Source organism: Periophthalmus magnuspinnatus, chromosome 14 (genome assembly GCF_009829125.3).
Source record: "Periophthalmus magnuspinnatus isolate fPerMag1 chromosome 14, fPerMag1.2.pri, whole genome shotgun sequence".
Classification (NCBI taxonomy): domain Eukaryota; kingdom Metazoa; phylum Chordata; class Actinopteri; order Gobiiformes; family Gobiidae; genus Periophthalmus; species Periophthalmus magnuspinnatus.
This window is the reverse complement of record NC_047139.1, coordinates 4,057,846-4,072,268: the sequence shown is the minus strand read 5'-3', so window position 1 is coordinate 4,072,268 and position 14,423 is coordinate 4,057,846. Positions and strand designations below refer to the sequence as shown.

The window sequence follows — 14,423 nt, the reverse complement described above, 5'->3', positions numbered from 1 at the left end:
GTTTGCAATTTTGTTTCCTCCCCGACAAAACCCACGAAGTCGACGAAACGTTCTGCACCGACAAAGACGCCTACGAAGGTTTGATAAACGAGGGACCGCTGTATGTAATAACTTTTGACAGTAATTTTGGAATAATTTGACCACGTTAACCTCAATCGCAAACGTTAAAATGTGACACAGACCTGACATTCCTGTTTAGAGCCTTAAGAAGCCGTTCGTTTTATTGCTTTTAATACAAACTGCCTTACGATACATTTCATTTCCCCCTTTGGATTTTACGCTAATGCTCATACACCTAAAACCCAATGACACCATTTCCACAGCACTGCCATTTTAATGCAGATTTTAGTGTTTCTGTTCGTACTTGGATATAATATATAGTATTTATGTGGTGTCAAACTATAAAAACACTCTCCAGAACTGTAATGCACACTTCAGTCTTTGGCCAAATGGAGCTTAAAGATACACAAAGGAGACATGACTAAACCCCAGTCAGTCTGCTGCTTTTGTCAGACGCATTAATGCAAATTCACTTTATTACTGTATTCTGCTGCAGAGGTGAGAAACTGCACTGGTAGTTCAACGTGTTTTTCTTAAGAATTGGCCGCGTTGACCTCGTTAACGGCTTTAAAACGTTACTTTTTTAATTAGCCTAAAGCCTGTACTGCATATCAACCAATGAACGTTTTATTTACGGTGAGAGACCAGAATGATGTTCAGAAAAGTGGAGGCGTAATTTAAAGAAACAGTTGTATTTTGTTCCTATTTACAAAAACGTTGGCGTGAACTATTTATTTTTTTATGTTATAATTTGGTGTATTTGTTCTCAAGACCATTATCCAATCAGAAAGCAGTAAAGAGCTTCACACGAGTCTCAGTTTCATCGCTGAAATCCAGTTGGTTTAAACCTAAAATGCCTCTCTCCGACCTGAATCGTCGCTGCATAAATCCCTGCGCACAATCATGAATCAGTGCTAGTGCAGCCTTTGCAGCTCAGCGCGTGAAATCTGAGGGATGTGTAAGTTTAGCCACTGCAACTCAGATTCAGATGGGATTTAAAACTGTAAGACCACACGGTACGATTACAACCCTAAATGTAGTCTAATAATAAATACATGGCTCTATCATAGACTGTATATTTAAATGGACATAGCCAAACGAACCCAGCACTTCCGGCTCCATCGACGATCAAACCTGTTGCTAACGCTAGCGGAAGTGACCTCGGAGAAAGACGGCGCCTGATTTGTGTGTAATTAATGTTAATATCTTGAGTTACGGACATGATAGTGAAATAAAAACACCAGGCTCGTCATTTTGGTCTTAAAATTTCGCTGTATATGTAAGTGGACATAGCTAACGTGCTAGCCGCCGCGTTACAAATAGAAAACTGTGTCCTCTCTCTGTACCTGCTGCTGTCAGACTCGTCATTTTGGTCTTAAATGTTTGTATTAACCCTCTACGTGATCCTGATGTTTTATATTTCGCTATTGTGTCTGTAAATCAAGATATGAACATTAAAAACAGACAAATCAGGCGCCTTCTTTCCCCGAGGTCACTCCCGCTAGTCTTAGCAACAGGTTTGATTGACAGCGTTGCTAAGCGAAGGGTTATTACCTTCAACAGCCTCGCTCCTGATTGGCTCTTTCGTTGCTATGATACTCTCGTCGGAATCCCTAATATGAAACTGCGCTCCAAATCATCCGCTATAATTGCTAGCCTCGATTAGCTTCGTTTGACCGGAGCTGAACGCTGTGGGTGACGTTCACTTCTGTACACGTCTGTGGTTAATATGTGGCCCTCGCAGATTCGGTTTACGTTAGAAATCAATGTACGTTTGTAACTTTTAACATCAAATCAAGCACAACTCAATTAGCTGATAGTTTAAGTGTGTTATTACGGCCTACACCCCCGCACACACACACAGGGCTTCACGCCAAGAAAACTAAATGCGCCGGTAATAGCTCCTTGTGCAGTAAAAGCCGCCACAGGTATGAGTGATGTCATCGTTCGCATAGCAGACCATTGTAGACGCACAAAAACCTGTTATGCCGTTACAGTATTCACTTCAATAGGCCAGTGTCAAAGGTTTATCCAGCTCGACTGCGGTTTAGGTGTAAAAATGTGACTCACCGCTAAAGACGGGCCCAAAAGGAGGCGGGAATAACTGACTCTGGAAGCGCAATGTCCGTGTATTTTCTTTATAAGCTGTGAAAAATAAATAAAAGATCGATGGAGACTCAGTTCGACGGGGTAACTCTACATAATTATTGTTAAAAAACGTAAAAATCCTCGTAAAACGGAACTACTTACACTTTAAATGGTTTGCAGCGGTGCTAACTTACCTTTAGAGCGTCATCATTACTCACCATGATGAGTTTATAAGCTCTTTTCGCAACTTTTACAGACCAGAGAGGAGTTTTTTTCTGTCGCTGTACAGCTAACAACAACTAGCATGCTAATACGCGCTTGAAAAACAAATTGCGCTCCAATGCAATGAGGGAAAATGGGTAATTGTTTCTTTAAAAAATTTGCTTCACTTTGACAACGGGTTTGACAGTTTTCTGAATGTCTCTCCCGTTCTTTCGCTCCTGCATTTTACAGTTTTAATAAAATGTAAACAAATACTGTGGGTTATTCGATGTCGTCGTCAAACGTGGTTGTGTTACAGTGTCATAGTCGAATCCGCATCGCTTCAGTTGCGGTTTTAAACTTCTAATAACCCTTTTTCGACTTTATGCAAAACATTCATGGAAATTTCGTTTAACGTGATGCAGGCATGAACTGTGGAGCTACATTCCCACAGCCAGAACGGAAAATCTCAACTCGGCGAATGAATAACGCCCTCAGAGACCGCTGTCACCGTGGTCGAAGGCTTGCAGTGGTCTTAAAGGGGCGGTGCGGGGGCCAGACGCTAATAACACACTGTGAAACATTCAGGCCTCAAGTGTTTTTTGTCGGTGAAGTGAACACTCAAGGTTAAAGACCTGCATGTGAATGAAATGAACCGCAGGCTATCGGGTTTCAGATGACATCACCGAACGCTACAGGTCTGAAACGTTTAAAAGAGACGAGAGTAAGCGCGAACGTGTTAGCTCAGCGCGATAATGAACGTGTGTGTGTGTGTGGGTGACTGGATAAATATATAGCAGCATATGCAGTTTCAAGGATGGAACAAAGAACTATAACATCGTTTATCGTGATGAAAAGGGTCGACAATAATCATTTTTCTGACATCGCGATAATCGACAACAAAGATAATCGCCGTTATTTCACCTGAATGTGCAGAAAAAACGACTTATCCACTGGCGAGTCGACGGGAGGGACAAAGGGGGCTGTTGTCCGGGGCCCCAGGATCTTAGGGGGGCCCGGAATCGGTCCCTCTTCCTATTAATTTACATTACAGGGGGCCCATGTGAGGATTATCGCCCCGGGCCCCCAAATGTCAGTCGACGGCCCTGCTCATCTGTAATATTCTCGCTGTTGAAGTTATAATTATTCATATCCGTAACTATTTTAATCATTATCGTGATATAATCGTTAATCCCAGTTACTACTTTCCGTTTCAATAAAATTCTGAATATTTTTTGGTCTTTTTTTTTTTTTTTTCCTTTTTGTTTTGTGCATTTTTTGGGCATTATCAAAGAAAGTGTCATATAACGGATTTAGAAATAGGCTCATAAAATAATTTGCATAATATAAAACTAGTAGAAGAAGTGAAATAACAGAAACTTTTACCAGTTCATTTGCCTCGAGTAACAGTTGCACATAAGTCTATATCATATTGTCCGTTTAGTTTACATAATACTCACGCTTTAAGTCTTTTATCTGCTCTCCCTAGAATCATCCTCCCTTTTATGGCGTTCAGGTCCCAAGTGACAGATGTTATCAAATGTTCTGTGAGTTTATTTATTTTCATAGCAAATGCAATGCCCGTGTAAGGACTTGCATCTCCATGATACAAGTTGTTTATGACATGACCAAAAATAGGATCAGATATTCAGAAGTCGCTGTAAATGTTCCGTGAATCTCGTGAATAATCAAATTTCTCCGTGATAAATTAAGACTAATCCCTTGTTTAATCTATCTGCCCAGTTAAAAAGTCATTATATATGGCATTATTTTATATTCAGGCAGTGAATTTCCCTATACAGGAGCAATAAAATGCAGCTTATCCTTAAAATCACCTTGCAAACTTGTCTTTTAAATGTGTTTCTCTCATTAGATCATAGACTGTATTTATAAATTGACCTAGCTAACCCGCTATCTCCAAGCAGGAAGTGATCATGGGTGCAAAATTTCTGTACAGTGGTCCCTCGTTTATCGCGGGGGTCATGTTCTAAAAATAACCCGCAAAAGCCGTGAAATTTGTGAAGTATCAGCTTCATTTTAACAGTTATTCTCTATGTTTTTGTCTGTAAAACCCCTCACCACACACTTTATACACTTTTCTCACACAGGCGTTAACATTTTCTCACATTTCTCTCTCGTTTAAACTCTCTCAAAGTTCAAACCTTCGTAGGCGTCTTTGTCGGTGCAGAACGTTTCGTCGACATTGTGGGTTTTGTCGGGGAGAAAATAAATTGCAAACGTACAGCACTTAAGAGTCACACTGCGATACAACGTTTATGTAAATTTGTCTGAACGGCGCGACTGCGAAAGGTGAACTGTACGGAACTTGGGTCTCTCTCTCGTCTCTTTCTCGTCTCTCTGTCGTCTCTGTCTTGTCTCTCTCTCATCTCTCTCTTGTCTCTCTCGTCTCTCTCTCATCTTTCTCTCACCTCTCTCTCGTCTCTCTGTCGTCTCTCTGTCGTCTCTCTCGTTTTTCTCTCGTCTCTCCCTTGTCTCGTTTCTCATCTCTCGTCTTTCTCTCGTCTCTCTTGTCTTTCTCTCGTCTCTCTCTTGTCTCGTCTCTCTCTCATCTTTCTCTCATCTCTCTCGTCTCTCTGTCGTCTCTCTCATCTCTCTCTCGTCTCTCTCGTCTCTCATCTCTCTCTCGTCTCTCCTCTCTCGTCTCTCTGTCGTCTCTCTTGTCTCTCTCTTGTCTTTCTCTCATCTCTCCCTTGTCTCGTCTCTTGTCTCTCTCTCGTCTTTCTCTCGTCTCTCTCTTGTCTTGTCTTTCTCTCATCTCTCTCTCGTCTCTCCTCTCTCATCTCTCTGTCGTCTCTCTCGTCTTTCTCTCGTCTCTCTCTTGTCTTGTCTTTCTCTCATCTGTCTCTCGTCTCTCCTCTCTCATCTCTCTGTCGTCTCTCTCATCTCTCTCGTCTTTCTCTCGTCTCTCTCTCTCGTCTCTCTCTTGTCTCTTGTCTCTATCGTTTCATCGACATTGTGGGTTTTGTCGGGGAGAAAACAAATCGCAAACGTACAGCACTTCAGAGTCACACTGCGATCCAACGTTTATGTAAATTTGTTTGACGGAGGAGACTGACGGACGACGGTCTAGAGTATAGTGTAACTTCAACATTTATGTATTTTCTTTCTTATTTGTTTCATTTCAGGGGCACGATCGTGAAAGCCAGAGACAAGCTGTACCACCCGGACTGCTTCATGTGTGACGACTGCAACATCAACCTGAAGAAGAGGGGCTACTTCTTCATCGAGGAGAGCCTGTACTGCGAGGCCTGTGCAATGGCGCGCGTCCAGCCACCAGAGGGCTACGACGTGGTGGCCGTGTACCCCAACTCCAAAGTGCAAATTGTCTGAGAGATTACGTACAGCTAAATAATGTAAATACGAGACGGATTGATCTATTGAAGGGGAAACGGGGGCTTCAGAGAGAGAGAGGCGTGATGTTTGTTAACCAGGTCACATAATACAAGCTTGGGGCAAAAGTTTAGCCTTGTGTTTATTTATCATTTGCGATATTGAAGCTTTGATGTCAAAAAGAAAGATTGTCTACCCCAAGAAACTATATGTTTTTTCAGTAAAATATTATCATTATAGTATTAAATTGTAAGGATCTGGGTCTTTTGGACTGTGGCGGCAGAAGTTTAAAGTTTCAAATTTGTTCTTACAGAAAACTTAAAGTGCATATAGCAGGTTTTTATGTCCATCCATCCATTTTTTTTCACTTATCCCAGACTTCCCACACCCCAGACACGTCCTCCAGCTCCTCCAGTGGGACCCCAAGGCGTTCCCAGGCCAGACGAGAGGTATAGTCCCTCCAGCGTGTCCTAGGTCTTCCCTTGGGCCTCCTCCTGTTGAGACATGCCCAGAACACTTCCCTAGAGCAGGTTTTAATGTTTTGTTTTTTTTAAATTATTACTTTATTTGGCAGGATAGTCAATATTTTTCTTAGTGAAGTGTCAGTTTGTGAGTAAAGGTTTAAAATTCCAAGAAGCGCCGAGTCAATCTACAAAATTCCATCCAAAACGCAGGAACGTTTTTACGGTATGGTTGCTACGTTACAAACACTTTAAGACAAAAAACCGGTTCACCCGAAGCACAAAACCTCAAGATACAAACAAAGTGATGTAGCCTACTCCATTTAGTGTAGCGAAGAGTGCAAGGAGTGTTATTCTCGAGAAACTAAACAGGCACTTCGTAAGAGAATGTACCAATATCATCGTAAGAGCAGCTCAGGACCACAATCGGCTGTTCACCTCCATCTAAAAGACGCTAACCACTCCTTTGAAGATAGCGAAGTTCAGGTCTGAGCCAGAGAAAAGAAATGGCTTGAGAGGAGAGTTAAAGAAGCGATTTTTGTTAGGAAAGACGATCCAATCCTTAGAACATCATCTATCTGCTATTTATAACATCAACAAGGAAAACAATAGGGCTAGCCAGTATGCTAACAGGCACGAGAGCACCCATTAGGGGCCTGAATGATTATGCTAAATATGACTCAGACTCAATAGAACTAGCTAACAAAGTGTAAACAGCAGGTGTGTTAGTTTCAGTGTCGTTAGCTCCTCCTTCAGACAGATATAAGGCAGTGATCTGACCGGAACTGAAGAAAGCGACTTGGATGCGCCGTGAAACAGTCAAATCTGTCGTGTGCACTTTAAGATTTCAGTGTGTTGTTCAATTTTGCAACTGTCATCACAAACCCCAGGTAAATAAACCACAATCTTGAAAAATACATCTTAGGGAACGTGGCTAAAACGTGTCTGCGCTTACTGCCGATTTATCTCGTTTGATTTTGGTGTTTTGCTGAACTGATTTCACACTGTGTACATGTATTTCACGTCATGTTTATCTTCGCCATTTCTCAGACTTTTATTTCATTTCACAAAAGGATAAAACGTGGAATTAAGTTATGTTTCGGTAAACGTTAAAGAGCCCGTATTACGCTAGTTTCTGATCTATGTTCTAATGTTGTTTCCTCATCGCAAACGAACCTGGAGTTGCATATTTAAGCTGAGTTCTTCTCTCAAACTGAAAACACTCCGTTCCACCTTGTGATGTCATCATGTGGTGATGAAAGGACAGGAAGTGCTCCACTGTGTTTTTAAACTGCACACAGCTTCATTTCTAGAATCATTTGGATGATCTCAGACCTGGAATTGCCAATTTCTACTGAACAAAAGGTAAAACGTAGCTGTTAGCTTGGGGAAAAAAACAAAAAAACAAACAGCTTCAGGACGTCAGACGAATAATAAAGTGAAACAAAACACATCTTCACTTCTGTTTTTGAGGAGAAACAACATTATAACACGACTTAAACCTCACCGCAGTCAATTTTACGTAATATCGGACCTTTACTCTCACTGTAAACAACTTCGCAGGGACAACTTTTTCAAATATAAACTTTCTTATAAGGAAATTTCCCAATAACAACCACCCGAAGTAATCCGCACTTTAATAACGGCTCTAATAGCGTGGCATCGCGTGAGAAGATGACATTTAAAACCAGCTTGATTCACAGTGTCACAAAAGAGCGTTTGTTTTGAATACTCTGCACCTGACTGAGCGAGGAATTCAAGCCGAGCGTACGGTCTGTGGTGTTTACGGCGAGGTTAAAAATAGCCTTTAGACAGAACCATTGTAAAACGGCTTCTATGGGCTTGTAAAGGGCCTGTTCACATATGGGAGCAATATAAGCTACAGTATGTACATTTTGTTTCGATTTCGGAGGCTGTCTAGTTCAGTGAGTCTAAAACCAAATCAAGGACATAGTGAGTGTTGTAACGTGTAAAGCGCTCTGCCTGGAATGTCCCACAGTATGGTATTAAACATGTCTCATAGCTCCGTAGAGACAAGCCGATCTGCGGAGAATCCGAATAAACGCTCTCCAAGGTCATTTGTGCAATAATAACACGTGTAGTTTGTGAGACCGATACGTTTGTTGCTATACCGTTGAACAATCCAACGCACAAAAGTGGGCTGAGTGAGCGTGACGTCACCCGTAGCGTTCGGCGGCGCCAGTCAAATGAAGCTCGTCGAGGGCTAGCAGTTATAGCGACGAATTTGGAGAGCAACCGACAAGCCAATTCGGAGCGAGGATGTTGAAAGTAACGCTCTTTCTAGACCTGGTTTAGCAGGGAGTGAGCGCTTAGCAACGCTGTCAATCAAGCCTGTTGCTAACGCTAGCGGGAGCGACCTCAGGGAAAGAAGGCGCCTGATTTGTCTGTTATTAATGTTCATATCTTGATTTACAGACACAATAGTGAAATAAAAATACCAGGATCATGTAGAGGGTTAATACGAACATTTAAGACCAAAATGACGAGTCTGACAGCAGCGGTTACAGAGAGAGGACACAGTTTTCTATTTGTAACGCGGCGGCTAGCACGTTAGCTATGTCCATTTATACATACAGCGAAATTTTAAGACCAAAATGACGAGCCTGGTGTTTTTATTTCACTATCATGTCCGTAACTCAAGATATGAACATTAATAACAGACAAGTCACTTCCACTAGCGTTAGCAACAAGTTTGATTGACAGCGTAGCGTTGGTTGCTATGTTGAACTCGGCTTCAAACTCGCCGCTATAACTGCTCTAGCCTTGAGGAGCTTCATTTGACTGGAGCCGAACGCTGTGGGCGACATTACACTCACTCACTTGTTGTGTTCACATCTTGATTTATGGACACAATAGCAAAAGGATCATGCAGAGCGGGTTAATACGAACATTTAAGACCAAAATGACGAGTCTGACAGCAGCAGATACAGAAAGAGGACACAGTTTTGTATTTGCAACGCGGCGGCTAGCACGTTAGCTATGTCCATTTATATAAACAGCCTACGGCACCTAACACGAAAACACGCAGTTACACTTAACTTTAACATTTAACCCAGCTCTGGACCAGGAAACGGGCTCGACCAAGGCCAGAACTGGTACTAACCCACCAAATTAAGGTTCCGCAATATGGCTTTTACGTGAAATAATGGCGGCAGTAAAGATAGATCGAAAAATGAATCAAAAACTTCATCACGACACGCTGTCCCTGTATAACTCAAGGTGTAAAAATGTCTATTTACTGTTATAAATTAGGTTTTTTTATGACAACCTTATGTAATCCGTGAAATAAAAGTTAAACAGATTGAAGATTACGTTTTAAATTTCACAAAACGCCCATTTGCAGGTGGCGACGTCAGTACAGCAGCGCTAACGACTACATACAGTTACAGTATTATTCAAGGCTTGTCTCTTTAATAACATGTTTGCTAAGCTCGTGTACTCACTGATCATAGAGATTTACAGTTGTTTTTTTTTTTTTCGATAGAGAAAGACGATAATAACACTTTGCGGACGTATTGTACTTTGGGTTCTAACTTTTTAGCTTTGTTTTTAAGTAACGTGTTTTAAAATAATGTTTGCTCTTTCCTGTCTTTACTGTAAACGGATGAAAAAATGAATGGTGGCTTGTAAATTATGGGAAAAAAATATATTGCACCATTTTCTACTGTATATAAATGTGTTTGACTCTTTGCTTGCGTTTTTCAGCTACTTTTTTCTTTCTTTTTAACATTTAACTTATTGTTTCTTCCTTATACGTGCAAGATTTACTATTTTGATTTTTCTTATCTGCAGGTTTTTTTTTTTTCAAGGTTATGAATAAATTTAAAAATTCCATTCCCGTGTTGCTTGTCGTTCCTCGAAATGTTTTAAATGCTTCTGGTTTTATTCCGCATTCGGCAGGTCGTTTATGGCTCGGGAGTTTGGACCACCGGGCGGCGGCCATTTTGGACCCGACTCCCCCGATATCGAATTTACGAGGCTCTAAATTTAAGAAGAACATTTTGAGATCCGAAAGACGGTGGTGCGTTTTTATCGTTGGTCAGATCTGCGTTTACGAGCGAGGGATGTGTGGAGTTTAGAGGTGGAGGAGTGTTTGGAGAAGAGAGGGGATGAGAAGCATGAGGGAGAGAGAGAAGGAAGGAGAGAAGGAGGGAAGGAGGCAGAGAGGGAAGGAAGCAGAGAGGGAAGAAGGGAAGGAAGGAAAGATGGAGGGAGGGAGAGAAGAAGGCATGGAGGGAAAGAGGGGGGGGGTTAGGCAGGGAGGGAGAGAGGGAAGGAGACAGGGAGGGAGGCAGAGAGGGAGGGAAGGAAGGAGGGAGAGAAGAAGGGAGGGAGGCAGGCAGAGAGGGAAGGAGAGAGAGAAGGTGACAGGGAGGGAGGGAGAGAGGGAGGGAAGGAAGGAGGGAGTTAGAGAAGAAGGGAGGCAGGCAGAGAGGGAAGGAGAGAGGGAAGGTGACGGAGGGAGAGAGGGAGGGAAGGAAGGAAGGAGTTAGAGAAGAAGGGAGGGAGGCAGGGAGGGAGGGAAGAGGGAGAGAGAGAAGGAGGGAGGGAAGGAAAAATGGAGGGAGGGAGAGAAGAAGGGATGGAGGGAAAGAGGAAGGCATGGAGGGAGAGAGGGAAGGAGACAGGGTGGGAGGCAGAGAGGGAGGGAGGCAGGCAGAGAGGAAAGGAGGAGGGAGAGGGATGGAGGGAGAGAGGAAGGCATGGAGGAAAAGAGAGAGGGGGTCAGGTAGGGAGGGAGAGATGAAGAAGCGTGGGAGAGAGAGAAAGAGGGAGAGAGGGAAGGAGAGAGGGAGGGAGGCAGAGAGGGAGGGAAGAAGGGAGGAAGAAAGTGAGGAGGGAGAGCAGGAGGTGGATGGGAAACAGATGGAGGGAGAAGGAGGGAGAGAGACAGGGATGGTCACATTTTATCCAGCGCTTAAAAACATAAACCACACACACACACACACCCCCACACACACCAGTGAACACACACACACATACACCCCCCCCCACACACACACACACACACTGGGGGTGAGGTGGTTTAGTGTCTTGCCCAAGGACACAACAACACCAACAGTATTCATCTGTGGGAGCTGGAATCGCACCGCCAACCTGTGGATCAGTGGTGATCCACAGGATGTTTATGTCGAGGGCAAACGCTCTACCAACTGAGCCACCGGTGCCATAATGATAAAATAAAGTAAAATAAAACTACAAATTATAAAAACTCCTCCCGAATATAATTAATCGTGGGGACCAGATTACACTGTTTATGGGAGTGTGAGATTATACTGTGGTTTTGTGACGGCGTGTGCAGACAGGTCAGCTCTGCGGTGAGGCGGGCGCTGTTTGTCTTCTGGGGTTTACACCTGTAGATTTGAAAGTTCACAAAGACGGCATACAGTTCCTCCCGATGCTGGGTAGAAAAACTGTCAAAATGAGACGGCGACTTTAGAACAGTTAAGACATCGCGTCAGTGGTAAATCCAATCTCTTTAAAAATGGGAAAATGCTCTGGACTGTCTGAGAATTAAAAGTTTATTGTTGTATAAGTGTTTCCATCTCGTCGGGACGGCTGCTTTCGATATAATTCATCTCATAGAACTATTAAGATACTAATTTACTGATGTTCTTTGTTGTTTTTTTTAAGTTTAAAGCAAAAAAATTCAATAAAAATAATGAAAAAATGTAAAAAACTCATTCTATCACTGTGGTCACTTTTTATCTTTTGATCATTTACTAAACGATTGTTACGATCCTGACAAACCCCCCGTTATAAGACCACACTCCTGTTTTTGGAGCAGTTTCAAAACCACATTCACGAACCCAACTGAACACAGCCCTGTACACGGACACAGGCCCGATGCCAGTCCGGGAACGAGGCCAAAGAGGATCAGCTTTGAAGCTCTGGTTTACGGCTCTGAAAATGTGTTGGTCGTCATCACATTTTAAGACCAAATGTCCAGTCCGTATTGAACAGAATCTACACATATGTAACATGTACGGATCAAACGCAGCGGGTCTGTGCGGTTGTTGATCCTGAAGCTGGGGTCTGGACTCTGAGTGAACCGTGTGACAAATGTGTGAAAATGATGTCTCTCTCTCTCTCTCTCTCTCTCTCTCTCTATCTCCCTGCTTCTATTTCTCTCTCTGTGCATCTTTCTTTCTGTCTCTCTCTGCTTCTCCCTCTCCTTCCCTCTCTGCTTCTATTTCTCTCTCTCCCTCTTTGTCTCTCTGTGCATCTCTCTCCCTGCCTCTGTTTCTCTCTCTCTCTCTCTCTGCTTTCTCTCTCTCTGCTTCTCTTTCTCTCTCCCCTCTCCCTCTCATCCTCCCTTTCTCTCCCTTCTTCTCCCCCCTCTCTCTCTCCCTCCCTCTCTCTGTCTCATGCTCCTGTCTCTCTCTCTCTCTCTCTCTGTCTCATGCTCCTCTCTCTCTTTCACACTTTGATCCTGTTGAATCCTTTCATTGTCGTCTTTGAATCTGCTCGTGTCGTCAGAGAAGAACAAATCCCCTGATGTAATAACCTGCTCATTCAGTTTATTCATGTTTTTGAGCACAGACTGATGCTGAACCTCGACCGGACCAACTGCACCAACCCCAAACTATTGGCTCAGTTAAATCCAAATGGAGACTTTTTTTTTGGCCAGGCAATGTAGCTAACCTGCTAATCCAGCTCCATCGACTCCACTGGCTCCAATTCATTTTACATTAGAAAACTGTTGCCCCTCTCTTCGTAACTGCTGCTGTCAGACTCGTCATTTTGGTCTTAAATGTTCGTATTAACCCTCTACATGATCCTGGTGTTTTTATTTCACTATTGTGTCTGTAAATCAAGATATGAACATTAATAACAGACAAATCAGGCGCTTTCTTTCCCCGAGGTCGCTCCTGTTAGCGTTAGCAACAGGTTTGATTGACAGCGTTGCTATGCGGCCGCCACTTCTGTCACGCAGGCAGTAAACTGGACCCACGGGGAAAACAGGGAGACAGCAAACGAAGGACCGGGACAGGCTGATAAACGGAGCTGGACTGCGAATAAACAAGAAAACAGGCAGAACTGTGACGGCCTCGCTCTGGATTGGCTGTTTGGTTGCTATGTGGAACGCTGTGGGTGACATTACACTCACTTAGTCCACTTCTTTATACAGTTCATATAGAAAAAAACAACAACTACATATTCTTTGAGACATAAGATAAGCCTTTATTGTCTAATACTAAAACTAACTGCACGTTTATGTCGTTTGGGAAACACAATCGTGAATGTACAGACTTACCAAAGCACTAAACCACATCATAAGACTCTTCCTTATCGGACTTTTACCTGATTTCTTTCCATGTGTTTGAGTAAAATCTGCCCCAGCACAAGAGGTCAGTTTACATCTGGTGCGTACATCTAACTATAAAGTGTTTTACTGTCAGATAATCAGGAAGTGCGCGGTTATCCTGTGAGCTGTTGTTGCGTTACCGTGACAGGATACGGAAAACTTTGCACTGGCCTCTGAAAGTCATGAAAAGCGCGTTAAAACCCGTCACCGTGGATAATTGGGACACTGGGAACGCAGAAGGTGAGCGAGGAATAAGTTTGGATCACTGCAAATCGTTTCAAATGTTTTTCAGGTTTTTAACACGGTAAAAATCAGATCAGGAGCATCAGGAGGATCAAAACTGCATGATGATATTGAAGAAACTACTGTTATTTTGCGTTGAAAGTTAAACGATGTCGTACAAAACGTTGGGCTTCAAAGATTGGCAACATTTTCCTTATTTCTCTGAGGTTGTGTAAATACATATCACAAACTAGTCTTATCCTTATCTGAGAATAACCAGTATCTAACCCGTTTCTGACTTCGGATGAGGCGCACTGGCTAAAAACAACATCGCTCTGTTTGAAATGTTTACCTTTAGCCCGGACTAAAAGTTTACAAGTCAGATTCTTTCCACCGAGTCTCAGAGCATCTCCACCTCCACTGCGTTTCCCCCGTCGAGTTTATTTGAACGATCCTCCGCAAATTAAAACCAAATTAACTCCGTAACCGTTTCTATCTCCTTTCGTAAACCTCGTAATTGGTCGTTAGCTACTGTGCTCCGTTGCAGATGGGCTGATGTCATGTTAGCAGTTGTTTTTCATGTGGGAAGCATTACGTAAAGTGAGTCACGCCGGACACAGAGTTCTTTGAAGAAGCCGAGTTTATTTCACCAACTTCTACTCGTTGGATTTTATACGCTTCCGTAAACATAAATACATTACGTTTATTTG

General features: G+C 42.9%; 1 protein-coding gene across 2 annotated transcripts in view; it reads left to right on the top strand.

The window, feature by feature from the left end:
• The window catches only part of pdlim4 (PDZ and LIM domain 4), a 128,670-nt gene extending 122,401 nt beyond the window's left edge, over window positions 1-6,269 (top strand). For both annotated transcript variants that reach the window (XM_055226391.1, XM_033979017.2), the window contains one exon: window positions 5,496-6,269. In XM_055226391.1, coding sequence (XP_055082366.1) covers window positions 5,496-5,700 — 205 coding nt within the window. In that variant the 3' untranslated portion in view covers window positions 5,701-6,269. The remainder of the gene's footprint in view (window positions 1-5,495) is intronic.
• Window positions 6,270-14,423: the final 8,154 nt, after the last annotated feature.